Source organism: Acanthopagrus latus, chromosome 5 (genome assembly GCF_904848185.1).
Source record: "Acanthopagrus latus isolate v.2019 chromosome 5, fAcaLat1.1, whole genome shotgun sequence".
Classification (NCBI taxonomy): Eukaryota; Metazoa; Chordata; class Actinopteri; order Spariformes; family Sparidae; genus Acanthopagrus; species Acanthopagrus latus.
In genome coordinates, this window is record NC_051043.1 from 28329317 (window position 1) to 28353544 (window position 24228).

At 42.3% G+C, this 24228-nt stretch overlaps 1 protein-coding gene across 4 annotated transcripts; it reads right to left on the minus strand.

Annotated features, from left to right (window-relative positions):
- Positions 1–588: 588 nt before the first annotated feature.
- Positions 589–24196, minus strand: LOC119019663 (transforming acidic coiled-coil-containing protein 1-like). Of its 4 annotated transcripts, none has more exons than XM_037098454.1 (13): positions 24122–24196; positions 12901–12992; positions 8997–9414; positions 7101–7155; positions 6915–6996; positions 5605–5657; positions 4308–4436; positions 4126–4202; positions 3934–3977; positions 3633–3793; positions 3054–3160; positions 2844–2964; positions 589–2701 (listed from the first exon to the last, which is right to left on the minus strand). In XM_037098454.1, exons 1-13 carry the CDS (start codon positions 24193–24195, stop codon positions 2633–2635), a joined length of 1482 nt encoding a protein of 493 aa, XP_036954349.1. In that variant the 5' UTR covers position 24196; the 3' UTR covers positions 589–2632. The 4 variants fall into 4 exon arrangements, with proteins under 4 accessions (XP_036954349.1, XP_036954350.1, XP_036954348.1 ...); XM_037098455.1 differs by lacking the exon at positions 24122–24196 and adding an exon at positions 22642–22952; XM_037098453.1 differs by lacking the exon at positions 24122–24196 and adding an exon at positions 14623–15124 and having other exon boundaries at positions 4308–4433.
- Positions 24197–24228: the final 32 nt, after the last annotated feature.

Consider the following 24228-nt stretch of genomic DNA (forward strand, 5'->3'; position numbering starts at 1 on the left):
TCTATGCTGCACCGCCAGCATCCTGCGGTAATGGACTTAACAAAGCGAGCTTTAACAGGGAGAGACGCAGGAGTGTTTTGAAGGTATCAGTGTTGTGATTAACCGTCTTCTGAGGCCACTGGAGTCTTTCTGTAAACAAGTGACTGTTTTTTGGATGAAGAATGAAGCTGTGAAGAAGAAGAAGAATGAAGAGGTTTCCAACAAAAAAGCTCAATATCATTATTCACTCACATCATTTCAGCCTCAGCTGGGTCGTGACCCTGATGTGAGATATAAACACTGTGCATCACCATGACACACATACCGACACACACGACCGTCAGGGTTTGGGTTCTTGTTTCAGTTGTTTCCCGTTTTATTTTGGTTGATTTGATCTGCTGCCTACATCCTCGAGTCCTCCTGGTTCCTACTTTTTGCTCTCAGATCACTCCTGATTTGTTGCCTTCCTTTTCTTACTTACATTTTGCTTTTTTGTTTCTCAGCCGACCTGCCTCCCTGTTTGGATCCTGACGACTGCCTGGAAAACAAAAACAAAAACATACCGACACATAGAAGTAATCGCGACAAAAAAACACAAGTCAGAAAAACTTATCGTAGAACAAATAATGTTTATTTTTATTCAAGCAAATGTACACTCACGTACATCTGGTCCTCAAAGTGTCAACATAAATGTGAAATCGCCTTTTTTCTAATTTACAAATACAAACAATAGTTAAAGAACCGGCCGAAAAGCAGCAAAACAATATTAAAGTGGCACAAAATATAAACCGGCAGTGTGTTTGTGTCAGACGTGGATTTACATGGTGGTCAAGATATTAAAACTTTAACAGCAGTGACAAACTTCATAAACTGAATGCTGAAAACTGTGAAGTATCAAAAGTTCAGATTTTTAGTCTTTTCACTTTTTAGTTTCAGTTTCTTTGACACATTTTCTATTTTACACTGTAGTTTGTGTGAAGCCTTCAGTGAACATCGATGTTGCAGAATATGTTCCTTAATTAATCAATTTATAACCCTGATGCCTTTTTCTCCTGTGATCTACAGTGTATTATCCATCGCTGCACGAACACAAGCAACTACAGGCTGCTGGAAGTTTTACTTTCATCAAGTAAATATAAAAAAGAAGTCTCTTAAAACAATAATACATACATACATACTGTATTGTGTAGTTTTGGGGAGTTTAGATTGTGTTTCAGGTCACAAGATTCTCCAGGACATTCTGCTTTTTCTCTAATTTTCTGTGACTGGAAAACTGGTCGACGGTCTTCCAGATTTTCCAGGACGAGCGGGGGAGCCCTGAGAGATGTTTGGCTTATTTTGTTAAGCGGAAAAAAAACCACACACAAAATATCCTCTTAACAGAAAAGGCGAGAAGCTAAAAAGAAACAAAACAATAAAGTGTTAAAATCAGAACTCTGGTATCACGTTGGCACCAGTTCTAAGTCGCAGCCTTTTTACTCACAACACAACTAGATTTTACTGGCATGTTAAGAAAAACAATCTGCATTTTGAGAAATACAAAGCTATGAAAATAAACATGCAGAGAAAAACGTTTATCTGCAGAATAACTGGTTGCAGTGCTGTTAATACTCAACAGACAGAAACTCTCACAAAGCTCTCAAACTCTTCTTGTGCAAAGAGGTAAATGTGATTACTTGATACTCAATCTGTGACACAGTGATGGTTTTTTTTAAATATCTCCAACCAAAATATAGAGTCATTACTGTAAAACTATTTCCACTTGATCAGGATTCTTATCACAGGATAGTTAACGTACCTCTTCAGAATAAAGTTGTGTCTTTACTGACTTTGTGGATATTTGCAGAATCACAGGAAAGTCTATGATTGTCAGGTTATTATATTTCTCTGTGGCTGATGCTCTGGGTTGTGGTGTCACAGGGTAAAAAACAAAGGCTGTGAATTATTTGCAGCTTTAGTTTCACTGACATGTGGTCCACACGTGTTGCGGTCTCAGTGTCACTCCTTACCAAAGCAAAGCCTCAGAGGACGACTGTATTTCGTCAATAATCCTAAACTGTATTTCCTCAAACAATCCTAAATCCTTTCCTCCAGTTCTTGTGCAGCTTGACTTTAACCCTGACCTCATTCTGCTCAACACAATACCCCTGAGCTTTGCTCCTTCAGAGTAAAATCCTTATTTACTTCATAGAAAAATACATTTTATGGATTGAAGCTTTAATATAAAACAAATGTTGTCAGGATAGTTTGCTTAAATGCGACTCCAAGACAACCCCAGCCTGCATGATGTCATCCTGTTGGAGGAGTCGCTGGGAATTTATCTGCTAAGCTGCTGGGAATTAAAGTTGAGTCACGGGCAGGTTGTTCACTGGCACGATGGGCGAGAGCAGAAGAGGCCCAGATGGCGAAAAAACAAAACAATGTGACCACGAACATATAACAGAGTCCAAACAACAGTTAGCATGTACAGACTCGTCTTAATCTGGTCACTAGTAGTGCAAATTGTAGTATTACAGGAAGTTACTTCAGACATCTGTACATGAGCAGTCTCTGATGCGGGGCTGGCAGAGGGTAGGAGAGCTGCTTCTTGGCTGGGTGCATGCACAGGGCGTCACTGTTAGGCAGGACCGGAGGGACTCACAGGGAGCGTCGCTCAGTCTATTTTGCCCATTTTGGCAATCAGCTCATCACAGATCTTGGTGAGTTCCTCGATCTCTTGATTCTATAACGACACAACGAAGGGGTTAATACGTACATGTAACACATCTCTGACAGCACGAAAACACAACATAATAAATAAAATAAATGTTGTATTAAAGTTTAATCAAGAATCAGCATCGATGAAAGATGAAGATGTCGGTTACCTTCTGCTGCAGAGCTTGTTCCAGAGACTCATTCTTCATCTGCTCCTTCCTCAGGCTGGCGGTCAGCGCCATGTTCTCTGAGCTCGCCTTTGTACGCACCTGAGCGATCTCCTCATTGGCCCTGAGAGATACGTGGAATAACGGAAATCATTAGATGTTCTGAGCCCGTAGAGGTCTTGAAGGTAAAATAACTTTAAAGTCTTTACGCACTTGTCTAGTTTCTCCTCAGCGTGGAGCTTCAGCGTCTGGTACCTCTGCTCCTCCTGTTTGACTCTGGCCAGATACTCCTGAGCACACTTCTTCAGCACCTCCTCATTCTGTACGGGGAAACGTAGAACAACGTCAGTGTTATTTATCTGAAATATACACTCTGGTTTTAAACAACATTGGAGGCTCTTCTCCTTCTACTTTCTGAATTCCTGAGGTTGCACACATTTACTCCTGGAAGCTTCCACCACAGCTTCCTGTTCGCCCACGAGCAGCTGCTCTAAACCAGCTGCGGGTCAACCGGAGGCCAAGATTTGTGGGTAAACTGCTTAAATCCAGGGGTTTTTCCACAGCAGTTGCTGAGTAAGCAAGCTGTGGGTTAGTCATGAAGTTGAGGGCAAGATTTACAGTATGTGGTGACCTTCTATGTAAACCCCCGCTAGTCTCCCGCCTCAGCGACCACTGCCCCTAATTACACGATACCTTCCAGCCTTAATCTGACCTTCACTGTGTCACAGTTTTTATCAGCTGATCAACTCAGCTCTTGAAACTGACGGCTGACCGTCCTGCGACCCCTCTTACTTTCTTAAAGCCCTCCAGAGTGTTCTTCATTGTTTCATAACGACGAAACACATCAGAGAGAGAGCGCTCCACGGAGTTCAGGTCAGCCAAGGCAGCTTCCTTCTCCATCGTCACGTCGTGCAAAGCCTTCTGGGAAGTCTGTTTGTTGCGCTGCTCGTCCTCTGAGAGAAACACAGAAGAAGATGTTATTCAGAGCGCTAAAGAATTTCTTTCTTGCGTTTACTCACGAGGAAACACAAAGTGAAACTTATATTTTGTGGTGCTAAAATCACTACAGCAACCAGTAAATTGACTGACTCACCGATCATCTGAGCGATTGTCTTCTCATATTCTGCAACAATCTTCCTGTAAAAAGAGAAAATACGAAAGTCTTACTTAACCTTCAGACAGACTGGCGGGTCTTGAAGACAGGAAAAAGCCCTTATTATTTAAAAAAAGATAAAGAGGTGGTAAATTTATGACCTTTTAAGGATACAAGAGTGTGTTTTCTAACCTCATCTCAGTGACTTCTTGTCTGCTGATCTCACACTTCTTCTTCCAGTCGTTTGCTTCCACCTCTTTAGTGATGATCTGAAAACAGATGGTTGCTGTGAGCTGAACTGTGATCCACTGGGGCGAAACACAGACAGACTGATAACATATTTCATGTTGGATGAGCGTGATGAAAGTGTGTACCTCCTCTCTAATCAGGGTGAGCACGGCCTCTTTCTCTGCCTCGCTGATGCAGATGGAATCCAGCACCTGACTTCCTGTTTTCTGCATTTCACTTCCCCCCGACTTCAGCTTACATGGTTCCTCGTACTGCTGAGGGCAAAGGGAAAATAATTATGCGCTCGACCTTTCAAGCATTTCAAAGGGTATTTTTAAAAAAAGAAGAAGACCGAAAGAAAAAACAGCCTCCATTTTGTTTTGTAGCATCCACGAACACTGCTGTAAAACTTTTGGAAGTCTTATCTCGAGTTTCAACCTCCACATTTTCTCATCATTGGTTTATTACTCAACATTACTCTTCTAATATGTTCTGTAACTACATATATTTCAAATAATATTAATGCTAAAAGTGCCACATTGCATTATTTTCTGTGTAGCACATTATCCTTTTTTTTCCCAGAAACAAGAAAATCAAATGTGAAAGTTACAAAATACCAGTTAGGCGATAGAAAGAAACAAAAACAATCATTTATTTCTGTGATAAACTGCAATTTCTGACTTTTTACACCATTGTTGCAAATTCTGCTTAAAGACTTTTGTTTTAGCGAAACTACATAAAACAACACTGATAAAATAAGAGTATTTCTGGCACTCCCAGCTCTGAGTTGTTATTTTTTACTGCGCATATTATATCCCCGTCTCTGTCTGCCAACTCTCTGTTTTGCTCTCGTTAAATTTTTTTCCATCATCCTCTCAAATTTTCTCTCATTCTCATTTCTAACCCCTCTTGCCTTTCAAAGAGCGTTCTTACAAATCTCAGTCCTTCTCCTTCTCCTGCCTCTCTCCTCTCTCATTTTGTCCTTCCCTGGATTATGACAGTCACATGCTAATCTCCTGAATGATAAATCTAAATCCATCTGTCACCTGAGTACATGAACATGGCAGACACTAAGTCGTCCTACAGCACAGAGCGGTCATCACATCAGACAGATGATCACGCTGCAGCTTTCGATACAAACACAAAAACTAGGCAGTCTAGTAACTCTTTAAATCCATCTTCAACTGACTGTGGAGCTAAACACAATGTGCCACGGCGACAGTGACAAGGAAACTATAACAGTGTCTTGGACATGTCTGGACTAGTTAAGATATCTGGTCAAAGCTGTTCTTCTCTGCAACTGATGTTCACAGTTTGCTGTAACTAAAAAGAGTGTTTTACCCCCATCTAGTGTTCACTGGAGGCTTCGTGTTGCAGTTGTTGTGACAGACAACATGCATGACAGTGTGCAGCTATGAATGATTGATTGTCATATTAACTTACCATAGAGCAGCAGTCTGAGTCCTCAGGTTTCGGTGTCACATGGCAGTCTGGACCTGAGGAGAAAGTGATCCACATGTTCAAAATAAAGTTCAGTGAGGCTGTGGCCTATAATCTAATATGTCTGCCGATGTGTTTATCACAATGAATAAACAGATTCAATTAGAGGCTCTTTGACAGAATGTAGTATTTTAACAAACTAATTCCAGCCGCATGATCATTTTGCTAGTGGGCTAATTAGCTGCTAATTTATAAGTTATGTCTGCTGCTGAGCACAATAACACTCAGTTTCATTTAAACGTTCAAACCCAAGCAGAAGGAAATTACTGGCCTATTTTTAAGATTGGAAAAGATGCGTTGTTTGTTTCACGTAGTTTTGTGTTTCTAATGTTTCTTCTCCAATCATGAAAACTACATTTCTGTGGTCACTGACTGCGTGCTAATGGTCCTACTAGCTTGGCGGAGTGTTGTGGTAGCGTTCACACTGCTAACAAAGGAGCTTTGGATTGCCGGGAGGAGGTTTGTAGGCCAGGATGGGAATTATGACAGGAGAGGTGTTAGGCCGGAGGGAAGTCAGCAGCTACCTCCCGAGGCTTGAGATACACTAACAGATTATGGGGTTAGATGTATGTATGCTCACTTCAGGAAATATCTCTCAAACATACGACCTAAACCTTGCTGACATTTTGTTGATAATTCTAGAATTTTGAAACTAAATTTCTTGCATGTTGCACCATTAAGTCTTAAAGTAAACATGCACCTCTGGCAGTTTTCCCACAGTGAGGCACAAATAATTAAAGAATCAAGGCACTTCTTTGGGTGTGCTGTCATACAATGCTCATAGATTACTTTCAGTGCATATCTCATAGTTGCCTATTTTCGAAGAAAACTAGAAAAATAACAACCCTCACAGAAAAACACATCGTACAACGGATCAACATCTGGAGCTCTGAGGCGCTCAAGGATCAGTCCGTCACTAAAGCTGTGTCACATGCAGCCTGAAGGCACCGGTGTGATCACATAATCTGAATATGTTTGAGCACAAACATACTGTACTCGTGACCCACACAGCCACAAGTTTCAAGTTAGTGAGAAGTTAATGATTAATGTTGAAAGATAACCTTGCTGTCCAGTATCGATCGAGAGAAGCTAAAGCTAAACTTTAACGTCTAGTTATCTGATCTGTGTACAGTAGAGTCCCTCACTGAGCTGGGTAATAACTGAGCTATTCACAGTACCCTCTCTCAGTGTGAACTGCAACTGGCTGGCTTTGTGACACAACATTAAAATCAATACTCATTGATTTTACTCACTGCTTTCATCCTTGTCTGGTTTGACACCCACGCTGCTCGCCAGCTTCTCCTCGTCCGTGGCGTGGCCTCCATGATGGTCGTCCTTTAACGTCAACAAAACTGAGTCAACCTCTCTCACTGGATCATTTTAAGAAGTTTACACTACCCTGATGTCAGATGAGCAGCAGACACATTGTCACTTCTTACCTTTCCGATGAAGTCCTCTTGCAACGGCTGGTTCTGCTTCACTTTACAGGAGTTCCTGAGAATGAAGGTCAACAACAACATCAGTGTCAACACGAACCACATCAATCTCTCTCTATGTCTGAACAGGTGGACTGCAGCTATGATAGGAGGACAAAGCAGCAGAGACAGAAAGCCTTGTAGCCAGACCTCATTGCTCTGCTCTGTGTTCGCATGCTCTGCTAAAAGTGCTGAATTGCGCAGCAGAAAAAGCAGATTAACGAGAGAGTGTTTGCCAAATTGAAATTAGACCAGTAACAGTTGTGTAGATCATTACAGGAATTACAGGAATTCCACTAATACGCTCTCTCCTCTTATGTTCCACATCTACTCCGTACACTTATTTTTCACCTTCACTTTGCATGAGAAGGAAGGTTTAGGGCAGGTGGATGACACAGGGGGCTGTGGAGGAAGCCTGGGCTTGGACTAAAGAACAGCAAGTACTGAAGTGACAAACACACGCACGGTTATACAGTACTTACAACAGAACACAGAGGAAATGGACTTGCTCAGCAGTCCTGATGCGAGACAGAGAGAAGGTACATAGACAGGTTTGGAGGGAAAGACACAGGAGAGGATGGGACAGGGGTTAGGTTAAACACAGGGTGCAGGGTTGTTATAGATTAGTAAATGAAAAGGCCTGAAAGTCGACAGGGGAGAGTTCAGGTATAACCGGATAGTAAAACCACAGACATAAAGAGATAATAAAAGTGTTTGGGATGAAAGTTCATGGCAAGTTTCTGAACCAAATGTGACCAATTTGTGGCTCAGGATAAATCTCCAAAATACTTTTGGCTGCTAAGCAAAAAAGATAAAAATGACGTCAAATAACTCAGGATAACTGGAATGAAAAAGGCCAATTAAGTAAAGAGAAATCACGGTTTATTTAAAGACTGCAATAGGGAAGAAAACGGGAAATAATAAACATTATTCACAGTATATTGACCTAAAATATGTAACTCTTCTTATGTAATGATTATCTAATATAAAGAGTGTTGTGTCACACATGTCAACCCGATTATTTAGCCTAAAAAAATCAATATAAACAAAGCAAAACTACATCTAATCTCAGTGACCATTGTAATACAAGAGCACAGTTGTCACTTGATTTGAACTCACTTGTACCGAATCTGATTGCATCATACTGAACTTGCCAACCAGCAATGATTTTTCTAACAATATAAGTTTATGGTTGGTAGTTTGTTGTTTAACATTTCCTGTATTTGTGTGTTGCAAAAAGCTTGAGGATCATAATTATGCTGTTGCTTTTTTAAAAACGTTCTCAAACAAGATAATAAAGATGTTAGTCAAGGTTCTGCTTTGGCAGGAACCCAACTGAAAAGCACCACAAGAGGGCATTGTTTGACACATTAACACCTCTAAACATACACAGATCATTTTCTGTCAGTGAACACTAAGCAGTTGTTGAAAATAAATAACTTCATCCAGTTATGAACAATGAAAAATGACCTTAACTCAGCGTCTGTGGAGTACAACAAGACATAAAATAAACTTTCCTAAAACCCTGATGTGAAAATGAAACTGACTCTAAAAGTAAATGACATCCAAAATGACAAAAAAAACTTAAAAACTATAGTAACTCTGGTGAGGACTGAATGGATGCACAGGAGAGAAAGAGGCCACACAACAGGCCACCACGGCTGGTTAAAACTGGAACACTTTGATCACTTCAGGTTCATTGTGCACAATGGCGAGCATTCACTAATGTTCCCTACAGCCACAAAAGAGAGAGCAGCATTTGTTCAGCTTGAAAATCTGTGAGTCATAATGATTCAGCTCCTGACTGATGAACAGCGCTGGGCTTTTTGTGTGTGAATGCTTGTTAATTTTTCTACTCACGTGAGAATTGTGCTGCTGGTCTCACAGGTTAGTTTTGTGTTCGACAGCACAGCGTCAGAGTTCATGTTGCCATTAAGCAAATCAGGGTGCACGCCGATGTCGTGGCCGGGGATCAAGTTTGAGTCCGGGCTGGAGTCGGAGGTCAATGGAGCCTGGTCGTCCACCTCCGAAGGGTCGGGTTTGTTCAGCGGGGAGACGACGGACAGTGATGGAGGCCGGAGGGGTTGAGACTCGGGGAGAGGGCCGGGACTGGGTTTGTTGCTGAGGGTCAGGTTGAGGTTCTGGTCCAAACCAAAGCGGCTGTCATTAGGTGAAGAGCCGGTGAGGTTGTTCAGGGAATCAACCTCCTGGGAAGTAACTTGGCCCACATTCTGGTTCAAGTTCTTATCCAAAAAGTGGTTTGTAATATCAGGAAGAACTGTGAAAATGACAGAGAGATATGGATTTATTAAAAGCAGGAATCACAAAGCGCTTCACTATGAAAAATAAAGTAACAGGCATGTAATATAATACAATATAATATACAAGAACAATAATAAAAACAAAAACAGCATAACTAGAAATAACGAAAATCACAAGAACAAATTAACAGGTGGATCTGAGCCAGGTGCTCGTCTCGTGTTGAGTCGGGAGTGAGGAACCAAGCCCTGATCACAGACCTACTGCTGACAAAAGGCTGGAATAGATCTCAGATGTAGGCAGTTATATGAACCTGAAGAAAGACTGAATTGAATTCTTAAGATGAGTGTGAAGTTATCAACATCTGTGTCAAATAAGACTGTCTCAAGGACCTGGTCAATATTTTAAACAGAGTCTATACCAGACGTTTTGGATGAGGCTGATGAAGACAGAGTTAAAAAAAATCATCTCAACTTGAGACACAATTCAGAGTGGAAAATGTAATAAAAGAGGAAAGAGAAGCGTGACCTTTCATAAACTCGGAGACAAGGCTGTCTGGGACATGATAAAGAACTTGATGACTGAGACTAATCAGATTTATTATCATTTAGTTTCCTCTGCTGTGAAACACATGATCTAAAACAACTGTTTACTTGTGCACTTGGGTACAACGGAAGCAAGTTGTGAACAAACACAGACATGTCATCACCTTTTAATTAGAACATCTTTGTAAACAGTTGTGTATTCACACACACAATAGTTGGGGAGTGTGTGTGTGTGTGTGTGTGTGTGTGTGTGTGTGTGTGCTGTTTGGTGCCGAGCAGGTAGTGTACAACAGGTTTTAGAGTTTTTAAACAAAAAGGGTCGATGACAGCTTAACAATGAGCTTTTTTGCAATAACAATTTTGTTTAAAGCCTCTTTGAGACGGCAGACGTTAACAATAAGATGCTTAATTGAATAACACCTGCATATAACTGGTATAAGATACCTTTATAGTGACTCATCAGGCAAAGAGAAGTATATAGCAGGCAAACAAAATAGGACAGTACTTTGAGGCACACCACAATAATGAGTTTGAAATGAAGACGCACAGTAATAGCATCTGAAGAGGTTTTCACACAATGGGCCACTTTGGATGTGTAAAAAGTTATTGGGGTTCATTCTGAGCCAAGACTCATCATCTATCCATATTTCATGGAAATCTGTTGAGTAGTTTTTATGTAATCCTGATGACAAACAAACAAACCAACCCAATGTAGCCTCCCTGTTAGCTCGGGGCTAAGTGCAGTGTTAAAGAAACTCTTCTCCTTGAGCATTTGACCCAAAGACAAATAGATCTTCTTAATCTGTCCTCCAGCTCCTCCGTCCAAAAACAGTAAAACCTCACATCCTCATCCTGTGGCTCCGTAATGATTTTATCTGTCATTCAGGGACTTTAACTTGAACTGATGGCGTCTCTTTCTCCTGTTAGAACACTTAAAATGGCCTCTGGCTTCCTCTCAGAGCGCTTCACATCCTGTGTCCTCACACATCCCGGTAACAGCTAGCTAACGATCATGCTGGTCTCTGTTGAGTCACACTGCTGCTGAAAACACAAGACTCTCAGTTACTGAAAAATACACCCCCACACTGTAAAAACTCACACAACTACACGTAATAATAAAACTGAAATAGCCTTTTCCTGTGTTTCTTCTCAACATGAATGAAGTCATTGTGGTTTCACCTTGGGTGGGTAACAGCTTCTCACATCGTTTGTCATGACTGACAGCTTACGTGTGACTTCTTACATCACACATTCAATTAATACAAGTTTATGTAAGCTCCTGCTGAAAATCTGGGTACTTTCAGACACACGGCTGTCAGAGACTGGGAACAGATGTAGAGGAACCACACCCAGTCATGCAGAGTATACACCACCACGTGGCCTAGCAACAAAAACAACATTGGGCTTTATTACAGTTTCACAACTCGACGAAAAAGAGGAAAGGACACAGAGAGAGCCAGTGAGAGAGAAGCGGATATACAGGTAGATAAATAGTTTTCTAAGGTTTCAGCTCAGTCCCGGTTCAACAGTACATACAGTCTAATTGTGGCCTGTGGGTGATCCGATGAACAGAACCAGTGATTCTCCCCCTGAGCCGTTAAAGAGTCTAATTATAGTGAGCTGGAATATCACTTTCTCCACACAGCTGATCTTTTATTTATGAAACTAACCCAGATATTGTACAGAGCATGTGATGTAGTTTAGCATGAAACGGAGACTGTTACTGTCTGTGAACTGGATTCAATAACAAACACATTAATCTCTCTTGTTATTATTTGTCACAGAGTCCCATATGTTCTGATCCAAACGTGGCCGAGACATCCAGAACACACAGACCTTTTCATCCTTATAGCTGCACAGAACTATTTAAATCAGTTATTTTGATGAAATCTGGAGAAGCAAAGTTTGTAAACCTCAGATATAACAGCAAATAATAGCCCACTGGATTATCTGTTATTGTAATAATGGATTGTACTGTGTCGTACTGATGTCTGTGTGGGTGAAAGCAGGGCAGTGGGAGGGGAGGGGTGAGGATGGGGCTGTGGATTGGAAAGAAGTGTGCCACTTTGGTAGCTTCAAACAGCTTTTATGTGCTCCCCATTTAACAGTCCACATCCGAGTCTGCGCCTCACAGGGGAGAGCTCATTTAAATTACTAATAACTTTTTATACACGCTGTCTGTATCGATGGCAGCGTAATCTGATCCCCCACATCTGTGCGATCATCAAAAAGCAGGCGACTTGAGATTGTGGTCGACACTGCGAAGAACATGGTGGTCCAGACAGGGCATGACGACATTAGTGTAATTATTTTGCTGCAATTTAAGTGTCACAAAACCCCCCGAAAAAATAATAACATAAAATAAATCTGGGTGTGGTCACTCCTTCTTTTACAGTGTGAGGGAAAATGTATGGATGCTGGGTGTATTTCTGTGGCTGGTATCTATAGGTGAGTAGAACTCGATGTGGATCCTGCATTGTTTTGTTGTTCTCATGTTCGGCTGTTGCAGATCTAGTGATGTAAAATGAAGGTTAAGCAGTCACAGGTGGTTTAAATTCTATGATGCAGGGCTATCGAGTAGATATTGGATTAGGCTTGATTGAATTATAGGGAACTGTCGGGCCATGGAGGAAACATGTGCTCTACTTCTATTTTTCCAAATTCAACCAGCAGTGAAAGTAGATTTTCAGCCTGATGGAAAGTTACTCTTTAATGTATAAACCCGAGCAGCCATTCAAATAATTCCCCTAATTAAAACAGAGCCAACACTTGGCAAGATTTTGAATCATTTAGGAATAATCTTGTCAAAAACAGACAGTCGAACACACCAGATTTCAAGTGGAAGCAAAAAAATGTTGAGGCTTGATGCCAAACTCTACCTGAGGATATCTTATGTCACCGTTCAGAGAGTTTGAGTGGTATCACAGTACTTGGTCAGCCAAACAGCTGAGCCATCTCACCTGTGTGGTTGGAGTTGTCCAGTTGGCCCAGTAGCTTCACAACACCTGGAGACTCTGCCTCCGGAGTCTCAAAGGTTCCCTCCGAGTCTGAACTGTGGAGAGAGAGAGAGGAAGACGTTAACAAAACATCATTCAGGAAGACAGAAGAGACGACACAAGAGAGAGCGGTCACAGCTTGAGGGTTTGGCAAGTGATCTGGAACTAATGATCTAATCTCCAGTTTGAAATTGCGCACGTGGTGAAACTGACAAATAGGATTCATAAAACACAATAAACCATTCCCATGAAGTGATTTTGAGATACAAAAATAAATCACATTGCCCATAACAAACGCTTCTCAAACAGCGAGCCACTGTCTCTGTTGTTGATCAGTCTAAACAACCACATGTGACGGCCGCAAACAGCCACATAAAACAGCAAATGTCCAGGTTGTGTGTTCCTAACAAATAAGCCTCGGCTCTCCAATATCAATCTTCTGTTTTCTTAAGGTGACGTTCGAACAAAAGATCTGAGCCTTTCTAAGCAGCTCAAAATAAACAAACTGCTTTTTATTTTAAAGGAAGCTGGAGGAAGGGAGAGGAGAGGAAGTGAAGTCCTGTAAGGCCACCTGCATCCTTTGGCCCTCAAAGAGGACACACACACACACACAGACACACACACAAAACACAGTCCTTTGGTCTGCCGTGTCAGCTGCCTAGACACCCAGCCCAAATTTATTTCCAAACTGTGGGGACAAAAAGAGAGGGGGAGACAGGGAGAGTGAGAGTTCATGTGTGTGTGTGTGTGTGTGTGTGTGCGTGTGTGTGCGTGTGTGTGTGTGTGTGTGTGTGTTTGTTTGAGAGTACACCCGTTCCCAGCCGCTTGAGCTCACATCAAAACGTCCGCGCTCTAATGAAAAACAGCACACGACGGAACCGAGCCAGCGGTGCCACAACCACATCTCTGATACCAGTTCACAGACACACACACAAACACATTCACACACGCCGGAGCTCTATACAAACAACACCATGCAGGAGCTAATCCTCATATACATAACCCACCCCCCACCAACCCTGCACACACACACACACACACACACACATTGGATCACATCCCAGTGATGGCCCCAAAGGCTGCGGTCTTGGATGGTTACTTAGAAACTAGAAATGGACAGAAAAGGAATCAAAAGCTCTGGAAACTGTGGCTTTTTTTCCCTTCCCCCAACTTTCAGCAACTGTTCCCCAACTGCCATACGGCCCTCACACACACACTCACACACACACACACACAAACAGCCCTTGTCAATCTGATCCTTAGTGTTGTTGTGTCTCGTAAAAAAGAAACAGGATGCTGCACAAAGCAAAGCAGAGACTCCAGAGCAGCAGGCCGACTGTTATTTTGACCAAGAATCTGTTTTTAGCCAATGACAGCATGGTCCAGCGCCGGGAGCCACAGCAGAGAGAAGAATCTGGGATTATAACACCGACAGCATCCGTGAGTTTGTCTGTGTGTATGTGTATCCACCACCTGTCAGTATGACTCAGGGGAATCTAGCAGTCATCACACAAACACCCACACATGCACATGATCAATCTGGTGCTGTTTGAATTGAAGCAAATACAGAAAAATCTGTCTTTTCTTTACCGATATCTCTGTACACACAGACACAGCTGTAAACCAGCTGCCTCTCTACATTCACTCTCTCCTGAACACACAAACATTGTGGCCTAGCCCTCTTACTTGTCCTCTCTGTCATCATGAGATCCGGGCTGCCCTTCTTCACCGGCACCCCCAGTCACCGCTGACCATGTCCATTTGGCCCACTGGACCGGAGACAACCAGGACATCCCTGCGCTGTGTCGAGTCTTAAACCTGCTGCCACCTCTGAAATGTAACGGTAAACTTCCTCTTCCCCGGATTAGTTTTTATTGCCGCTGCTGTCAATCAGATTCAGCGATCTCCCAACGGTCGTCTCTCTGCTCTCCTCTTGTCTCGCGCCCTCCTAATGTCAGCTTCTGCCTGTCTTGCTTTCTATATGGCTCGCTCACTTCCTCCTCTCGCTCAGCCGCTCAGCTTTCCCATCCTGCTCTTCTGCGTTGTTGACTCTCGTGAAAGGGAAACGTGCCTCACGCTGCTGCTGTTGTTGCTGCTCTGCTCTCCACAGCACTGACTCACACAGCACGGATTACTGGAGCATCAGTAGTCACTCCTCTCTCTGCTCCCCTCCCCTCTCCCTCTCCGTCTGGATGGACGATCAGCTGGTTAGCAGACATCGACTCAACTCCCCTCCCCAATATGCTCTCAGTTTCTCAATTGTGAGGGGGAGGAGAGAAGAGGCGATGCTTCCTGTTTTAAGAGGCAAAGTCAGACTACCAGACATTGGTGTCCTCGAGAAAGAGGAGATGAAAAGAAACGGGAGGAAATGATGAAGCCAGAAGTAAACTGTAGAAGATGTCAAGTTTGGATGGCAGCTCATAGTGTAAAACTACAGAGTTAAATGCAGCAAAGCCCACACTATAAACACAAATTATCTCTTTTTATAACCAGACTGAGGGAATTTTCTCTTACAAGTTTGGGCAGTCCACCATGAGTCTTTACGGTAGTTTAAGCTGTTAATGGTTTGTTTACTCGGCAGCTCCCGGCAGAGAACGTGGATTACTGAGATTGTGACATTCAGTAAAGCTTTGCCCAAAAAAAAAGAGCACTTATTTTCCCAGGATGAATAAAAAGGGAGCCGAAAGCAACAAGATATTCTCAGCAGTGAAGGAGTAAGACTTAACTGTGCATATTACTAAAATCCACAGACAGGCTACTAATGAGCAGGAAATGTAGCCGTTAATTCTATAATGTGTGACCAAACCTACAGAGGATCTATTGTTGACAGAAAATATCCAGGCCAGACATCCAGGTAATCAATAAACCAAACACAGGTTCAACAGAAAAAATGGTGCAGCCATTTGGATGAAAGAGCTCATTGCTGCTCACACACTTTCACCCACACACACATGTGCTTCTGTGGCTGTTCATGGGTGGCTTATATAACTTTAAGTCCAGGATTTCACATTTATACATCTCTCTCTCTCTCTCTTGGTCTCTCTCTCACACACACACGCACACGTTTCTAGGCCAGATGAGATGTGGTCTTTGAAAAAACGTGGACCATGACTAATCTGATAAAGGGAGGATGGTTGAGTCATGGTTAAAAGGTGGACAGGGAAAAGAGAAGTAGCAGAAATGCTTTTCTTGTTTATTTGCACTTCCTGCTGTTTAACACTCACGTAGAGATGGAAAGAAAAAAGGCAGAAAGCTCCACCAGTTGAATACATGCACCAACACACTGAGAAATAATGTCACACGCTGGTGAACACAAAGAAAGAGTCTCTGTTCAATCTGTCATAGCTGGAGTGACAAATGGAGCAAATTAAAAGCCGTGGCAGATGGAGAAAACAGCATTAATTAAAAATGGGGAGAGACGGACTGAGAGGATGTAAATACTCTGAAAATTAAGATTCAAAGAAAATGTAAAGAACTTGAGTCTTGGGGCAGTGCTGGACGGTGAAATGCTGTTGTTTTTCTTTAACATTCCTGTCTCCTTTCTCTCCGTTGTCCTCCCCCCCACCCTCTTCTTTTTTTTTTTTTAACACTCAGCATGTTTTAAGAGGGCAGACAGGTTTGTACTCTCACTGCAAAGGGGAGGACAAACCTGTATGTCTTGCAAGGACATGATCTGCCTGAAGCAAAGACAGCCCCTGAAGCAGCACCACTCAGATCCAACGGTCGTCCTGTGCTGCACTAACTGTTTACTCTCCCACACCTTGAAGTTGTAAACTCGCCTCTAGACCTACAATAACACGCAGGAAGCACATGTCTTTAAACAGTCAGAGAGAGAGACAGCATCCTGGAGTGGACGGAGCAGGACTCTCTCTCTCTCCCCGGCAGCAACATGAACCACACAGAGAAAAAAAAAGAAAGATGGAAAACAGAAAGAGGGAGAAGAATCAGCTCTTATGTAATACCTTGAAACCACAAATAGCACACAGTGAACCCACACATACAGTACAGACATATGTGATCTAGAGCTGCCGTCACCTGAGCACACAGAGACAATGATCGGCAATTACACGGTGACTGATAGCAGCATGTGCGGTTGTGAGCTAAGAATAAATCAGCAATGATGAACATGTAAGTAAGCCACAACAGAGGTGATGTGACACTGGGTGAAATAACTGTGTGTGTGTGTGCGTATACACACTGAGAGGGAATTAGAGAAGCGTCTCAACTATCACAGACTGTTTATCTGCGCGCTCAATCCCTCACACGATGACAGAGGGTCATGAATCTGACATTTCGTACAGTACCGCCATCAGGTCAACACCTCCCCTCACCGATAATTTACTGTCTGTAACAAGGAATCTTAAAAATTAATGGGTGGATTTACATTCAATTTACAGTGGTTATTTTTAGGGATGCTAGCATGGCCCTGGGGATGTTGGTCAGTCCGTCTGTCCACCACTGATCCAGACGGAAATATCTCAATAACTACCAGACGGAGTGACATGAAATTTGGTAGAGATTTCTATATCAATCTATCCTATAAGAGAGAGGCAGAAAACATCCAGGCATAAACAGAGTAATGTAGTTTATGCTGTTCAGTGCAGCCAGGACTGTACAGATTTCTCCACTGGGGGGACAAAACAACCTCCTCGAGGAAGGCCGACTCCTCGGGTCAAGAATCTGCTGACCACTTACATCTGAAGGAGAAAAATCACTCCTTTGAGTTCAAGAATGTAAACATCTTGACCAGAGAAGACAGATGGTTTGAAAGAGGAGTAAAGGAATCCATCTATGTCCAACTCGAACAGGGTCTTTGAACAGAGGAGGTGGCCTACAACGCTACTTTTCACCCACCTACAATGCTGGACTGAGTTCTCTCCCCTGACAGCTTAACAACCATTCACACCTGGGCTCACCTAGCCTCAGCTATACACATGACGACCCGTTAAGTCAACGATCCACAAGTGGCCCTGATGACCCTGAAACTCAGAGCTCACGTGTGTCCTTAACGACTCCCTGATCTTTCATAAAGCGCCACCAGCAGGAGAACTTAAATACAGTAAAACTCACGGACACTACAGATATTTTCCTCCTCCTTAGCCAGAATGTCAGCTTTCTATATGAGGTATATTGTAATCTAACGAACAGCTTGCCCTGACATCTGTTGAGCCATCTTGATTTTTCATGTCCTAACAATCTTCCTCTCTAGCACTAACCTGACTTTACAGAGTATTACAAAGAATAACGGAGTCATCAGCATGTTGTCTGTCTGACATTTTCATACTGCGGTGTCTAATTGCAGCTTTCGGGCTTTAAATTTTAGACCTGGGCACTATTTTTGTTTAATTACAAGTTACATTCCAAGAAATCCAGAAAGTGCTGTTTTTGAATGTTTCTACTTTGACCAGTACAATCTCACATTGTAATAAACATGTCATTGTCGGTGTTTACAATATGGCTATAATTGTAGCATAACTATCCCAGTTACGCAGGATGACTCCTCTCTGACTGAAATTACACATTTGGTGAGAAGAGTCTTTCTTTTATCACACAGATCTCAGCACTAAAGTAATAAACTGTCAGACAACAAAATGTTGATTGTGGATTCTCTCATATTTCATCAGAGATTATCTTTTCTTAACAATCTTCTACTTGGTCAGCAAAGATTAATATCTTATGAACAGGAAACAGGCTGAGTCAGTATTGCTTGTTTTCAATAGAGAGCAGAACAAAAGATATTTATAAATCGAGGAAGTTGAAGTTCTGACACATGCTCGACTGCAACAACACAGTCTGCCAAGTATAAAAATGGGTGTGCATATGTGTAAATATAAGTAAGTCATTAATATATATGAACATACAGTAAATAACCACATCTAGACTGTACTGTGATGATTTTTCAATCAGAGAGATGAACATGAGTGCTAATGTCAGGCTGTAAAAAGAACAATGCCCAGCTTGAGTTTGTAGGCTTGTCAAGATAATTATGTCATTGACTTAACATACATATTTTGTTCACTTATCGATGCATGTAAATGACCTTGAGTATTTTTGTTTAACTCTATATTGCCCTTTGTGTTTACGAACATGTTTGTTGACATAAAAATGTCCCAAATATTTGGCCAACACGGTTTTCCCTGCTTGGGCACAGCATCTTATCATTTCTTTCCACATTTTACTCAGCATTTTGATGGTGTAGTTAGTAGTTTGGTATGTTTTATTCATTTAGAACATTTCAATGTTTGCAATTCCAATGTCTGACCTTTAAGAATCAAAATAAGAACAGAAAAAAATATATTATTTTTAACGTTATTTAGTGTGTTAGTCTATTCTATTTTTTATATTTTCATCATATACAGACCACAGCAAATTCCCCGTATGTGAAAATGAACTTGGTAAAAAAACATTCTGATTCTGACCTGAGCAGAACAAAACTGCTGGGTCATTTCCACTTGTTCTATGATATGGCGCCATCTTGTGGTCATTACTGGACTTTCACCAGGAGATCTTGCATAAATAAAACAAAACAACATTAGAGGCAGCATCACATTCAGCCACTTCATCCTGTGATACGAAGCCAGGATGAAGGAGGAAAAAAGAAGGGAAGAAGAGATGTGTGGGAGAAAGCGAGGGAGATACATTAACAGGTCTGATGTCACCTTTGGGAGTTTAAACAGGGCTGACAGGATCTCAGGTTTCAACCATTTGGGAAGTGGTCACAAGTGTATTACACAATAAAAACATGCATATAGACACTACATACACTCTCACACAGGGACAGGAAAAGAAGGTAAAAAAAGTGCTCATGATTATGTATTATCTTTTTGTCGATTTTTATACTTTACTGCAGCTCAGCATGAACATCCCACTCAGAGATAAAATATACAGAGAGACAGGTGCTCTGACGTCTTTGATATGCTTCTGGGAGGCACAGCTGTGCTTCCCTCATATCGCTGCATCTTTAATAGGGAAAGCCCAATTAGCTGCAATCAGAGCAGAAACCTAGCATGGAGTTAGACTGAATGGCGCCATAGCACTCGCAGGGCTAGAGTGCGTCAGAATAACTTAACTGACAGTGGCATGATAAAACAAAAAGAGAGAGAATGGGGGAACAAGGGAAAGAGAACAGAGGGTTTCACACTGAGAGGAGTCATGTACAGACACCAACTGAGCTATTGTTCATGGCATAGTCAGGGACACAGAGCATACAATTCCCAGACAATGGTGAATGTACATTGTATACACATGCACGCACAGAGCAGGGAGACAACACACCCCCGACCGTTCTGCTTTATGATGTCTCAATTCCTTTTCTTTGCCTTTTAAATTCAGCATCAACTTCATTCAATTTCCATTCAAAATGTCGAACAGCTGCTTTCAATTGTTTTCATTGCACTGTAAATCAAACACAGAGATTTATCAGGGTTATATCAGGTAACTAAACCTTCACTTTATCTGGATCTGCACCAAAAGTCAATGGGGTCTATTCTGCACCAGAACCCATTCTTCCTGGTGACAAACCAACCAACCGACATACAGACACGGCTGAAATCAAAACCTTCTTGTCAAAGGTAAAATAAACAAAACATATACATCAAGTTTCATATTGTACAAGACATAATGACATTCTGTACGGGTGTAACAACACATCTATCCGGATCAATATATGTATATATAGATTCAGTGATCAACGATCCACAAGCATCGTTAGGATACGCCCTTATTTTGAAATTCTGTGTCACCATTTCCATCCACGCACAACTGCTCTCTACACAGCGCTTTCTATTTATTAACAGGAATAGATCCATTTAAATGTCTGGAAGCATTGATAAAATTATATTTCCACTGAAGAGTTCACTAATAAAATTGTCAAATCATATTTGAGTTGCTTTTTGTGAGTTGATATAAATGTATGCAGACTGTGATATTGTCAAATACTGTATCACTGTTCAAAGAATCAACATAATATTGTATCATGATGAAACTTGCGATTTACACCTCTAATATTTTGACCAATTTTAAGTGTTTGTGAGCCTAGAAAACACGTCTGTTTCCATTACTTTGTGGGTCATCCCAGATGATAATAAGTATAGTATATATAAAATAATAGATTGATGCAGCCCATATCTGCATCATCAACATCAATACTGAAGGTCCTCAGTCAGCAGCAACTTTTACTTCAATGCTGGTAAACCCTGTTAGTGGAAGCTTATGCATAATTTAATATGTCTTCATTCTTTCACAATGTGTATCTCTATAGAGATAAAAAGTCTTTTCCCACACTGGCCTAAATTCATACCACCGCATCAACAAAAGAGCTCCAAATGCAGGTCAGGTTCTTCCCAAATGAGGGATAGTCTGGATGTTCAGGGGTTTTGGAGAACAGGAAGTGCACTGTATATCAAAGACTGTTCCAGTTTAGACAGAGAATGGACGATTAAGCCAACTAAAATTAGACCTGAAGCTGAACTGAAAACTGCGATCGCACGGCACTGGTTGGCTTCTCAGTTTTCCCAGAGGGAGGACCCCAACCCCCTCCTGCCTTAACACAAACAAGACCACAATATGCATATAAATGATCATACGATCGAACGGTTGTTTTTTTTTTAAAAAAAATGCCCGTAAAACATTTTGAATGGCTTCAGCGTGGCTTCATCTCAGCAGCTTTGTTGTTGTCACTCACACCAAAACATTTGCGTCAGTACATATCAGCACTACTTCTCATATTAACAACCGCTGTCCTCCATGACCCGAATCCCTGCGCGAACACAGTGATATTTTAAGAAAAAGACTGGCTGAATATGAAATAGCCTGTGCATTTACATTTGTGGAGAGAGGAGAGTGCGCTGAAGCTACAAGGGAGTCGCGGGAGCTTTTATAAATGGAGATACAAAGCATCACTGGGATGAGCTGGGAGGACAAAGTAAAAGGGCTCACTCTTTATCGGTTACAAAGGATTAGAGCAAAGGACGAGAAAGAGCGGAGGTTTAGTGCTTTCAGCTCTGACAAATGCCTCAGCAACAGCGTCTTCATTCCCACGTCCCTTCATTGTGACAAGACGAAGGCTCCATCGCACACTACTTGGAAGCCGGGCTATCTGCTCAGTCAGAAATAAACTGTACAGCTTGTTTGACTAAAGCACCACTTTATAAAAAGGGTCACAGCTGCATAATTAATAGCTAGCAATAGCATTACCCCCTCTGTTCTGCTGTTGTAACGACATAAGCTGCAGCCAAAATGCCAAAACCACTGAAATAGGATAGCTTGGACGCTCCTTAATTTCAGGAGCATCAGCTCATGTTCATCACATTATCCCTTCTGACATCTGTAATGACATCAGCACTCTGTCTCTTCTGTTCTTCTTTCGATTTGAATACCTAAATAGTATTCAAAACAGCTCGACAGCAGAAGCTGTGCGTTACTGATGGGCTGATTTGGTTTCTGTCAAGCAGGGAAAGTCCAGCTCTAAAGGAAGCATCAAGGTCTCAGTACTGCCCTTCAACTCCTCATCTCCAACTCCTCTTCACCCCACCCCACGATTCAGAGGCACTGAGCTCATACACACAACACAACACAACACAATCTCAAGTACCAAAGGGCAACATTGATCTCCTTTCCTCAATCAATCCGCTGCCTGTGCAAGTTTCCCCTTTCTCGTCTACAACTTGCACACAAACACACAAACAATGAAGCATCTCGTCTTACATGCTGCTCTTCTTCCGCGGAGAGCTGACGGAGCCCTTCCTGTTTTGGCTGAGGGAGCCCCCCATGGCAGCGACCGAGTCTGTGTTTGTTTCAGGTTTATCCCGGATGCTCCGTGTGTCCTCTTCACCTCCCAAGGTTCACCTCTGCCTATCCTCCAGACAGCCTGGCTCAGCGTCACAGCCACACACTGCGCTGCTTCTCATGACTGACCTGTTATTATTGAACCAACCGACAAGCCTCTCCTCTCCTCGTCTTTATCCCAGTTGATGCTGTACTGTATAAATGCTCAGGAGTAATGGTGATCACACTTGAATGGCTCGGCTGACGGTCCCGCCTCCTTGCTCGCTCTCTCGCTCTCTCCCTTGCTCGCTCTCTCTCTCTCTCGCACACACAAACACACACACACACTTGAGGCAGATTACATTCGATTGTCATGCAGTGCATAGCCTTTAGAAGGAAAAGACATACCGCTGGAGTGTGTGTGTCTGTGTGTGTGTGGGGAGTGTTATATAAAAGACCACTCCAAGGAGTTGGAGGGGGTAGATGGTAAGTGTGTGTGAGTGTCATGGGGGTATCTGGCAGGGGTGAGAGTATTGTTCGAGCATGAAAGAGTCTCTTCTATTGTCAGTCAGCTGAATACCAAATCTGAGATGCAAAAGGGGGGGGGGATGGGAGATGATGGAGGGAGAGTTGGCGGCATAAAACACAGCCCCACTTGTTGTGCCACATTCCCAGTACCTGCTGTGACCCACACACCCTCCCCTGCAACCCCTTTTAGAAAGACAATACACATACAAACACACACTGTCACACAGCTCCCGGCATACATTAACTCCCAGAGCTCATCACTGTGTTTTGACCTCTAAACATGAGCACAAAAACCAGGTCAAACAATCAGTGTGACAAAAAAGACCTGAAAAAGGCTGTTAAACATGTGAAAAGCTAGTTTGACATTGTTTTCATTGACAGAAAAGGCCTGAATCATCGATTAAAATGGAAATCATACCTCCTGATTCATTCCTGCCCCCATCCTGTGTGTGTCCTCTGAACTAAATGGCTAAAATCCCTGAGGGCACTGGTGTGTCAGGAGCAGGACAGTCCCCCCTTTGAGAAAAACTTGTGGGGCTTTACCGCATAACTTCCTCCCACTGACATGAATCACATGGGGCTCACACTATGGAGGTCCTAATTTCTGAATGACTTTCATAGTGAAGTGGGCACAAACACACACAAAGACAGACAGCATTGAGCCGAACAAAGCAGCAGTCCCAACGGCTCATGACACGAACATGTCACTTTTTACACTCACCTCGGCCTCTTTAGTTTGACTCTGCTGTTAGCTTGGCACTCGCTAGCGTCGTGAAGCTAAATTAAATACACGTAACATGTATTTTGTCGGCTAACGCAGAACATATCCCTGACTAATACATTAAAAAGAAACGTAAAAAACAAACAAACAATCTTTAAGTGTTTAACTTGCCTCGTTGTCTTCCAAAGTTTTCGGATCAATTCAACCGCCACAACTGATGCTGCGCGTTCTACATAACTGCGCATGCGCGAGTGTTTTTGCCATGGCAACGAGTTTTG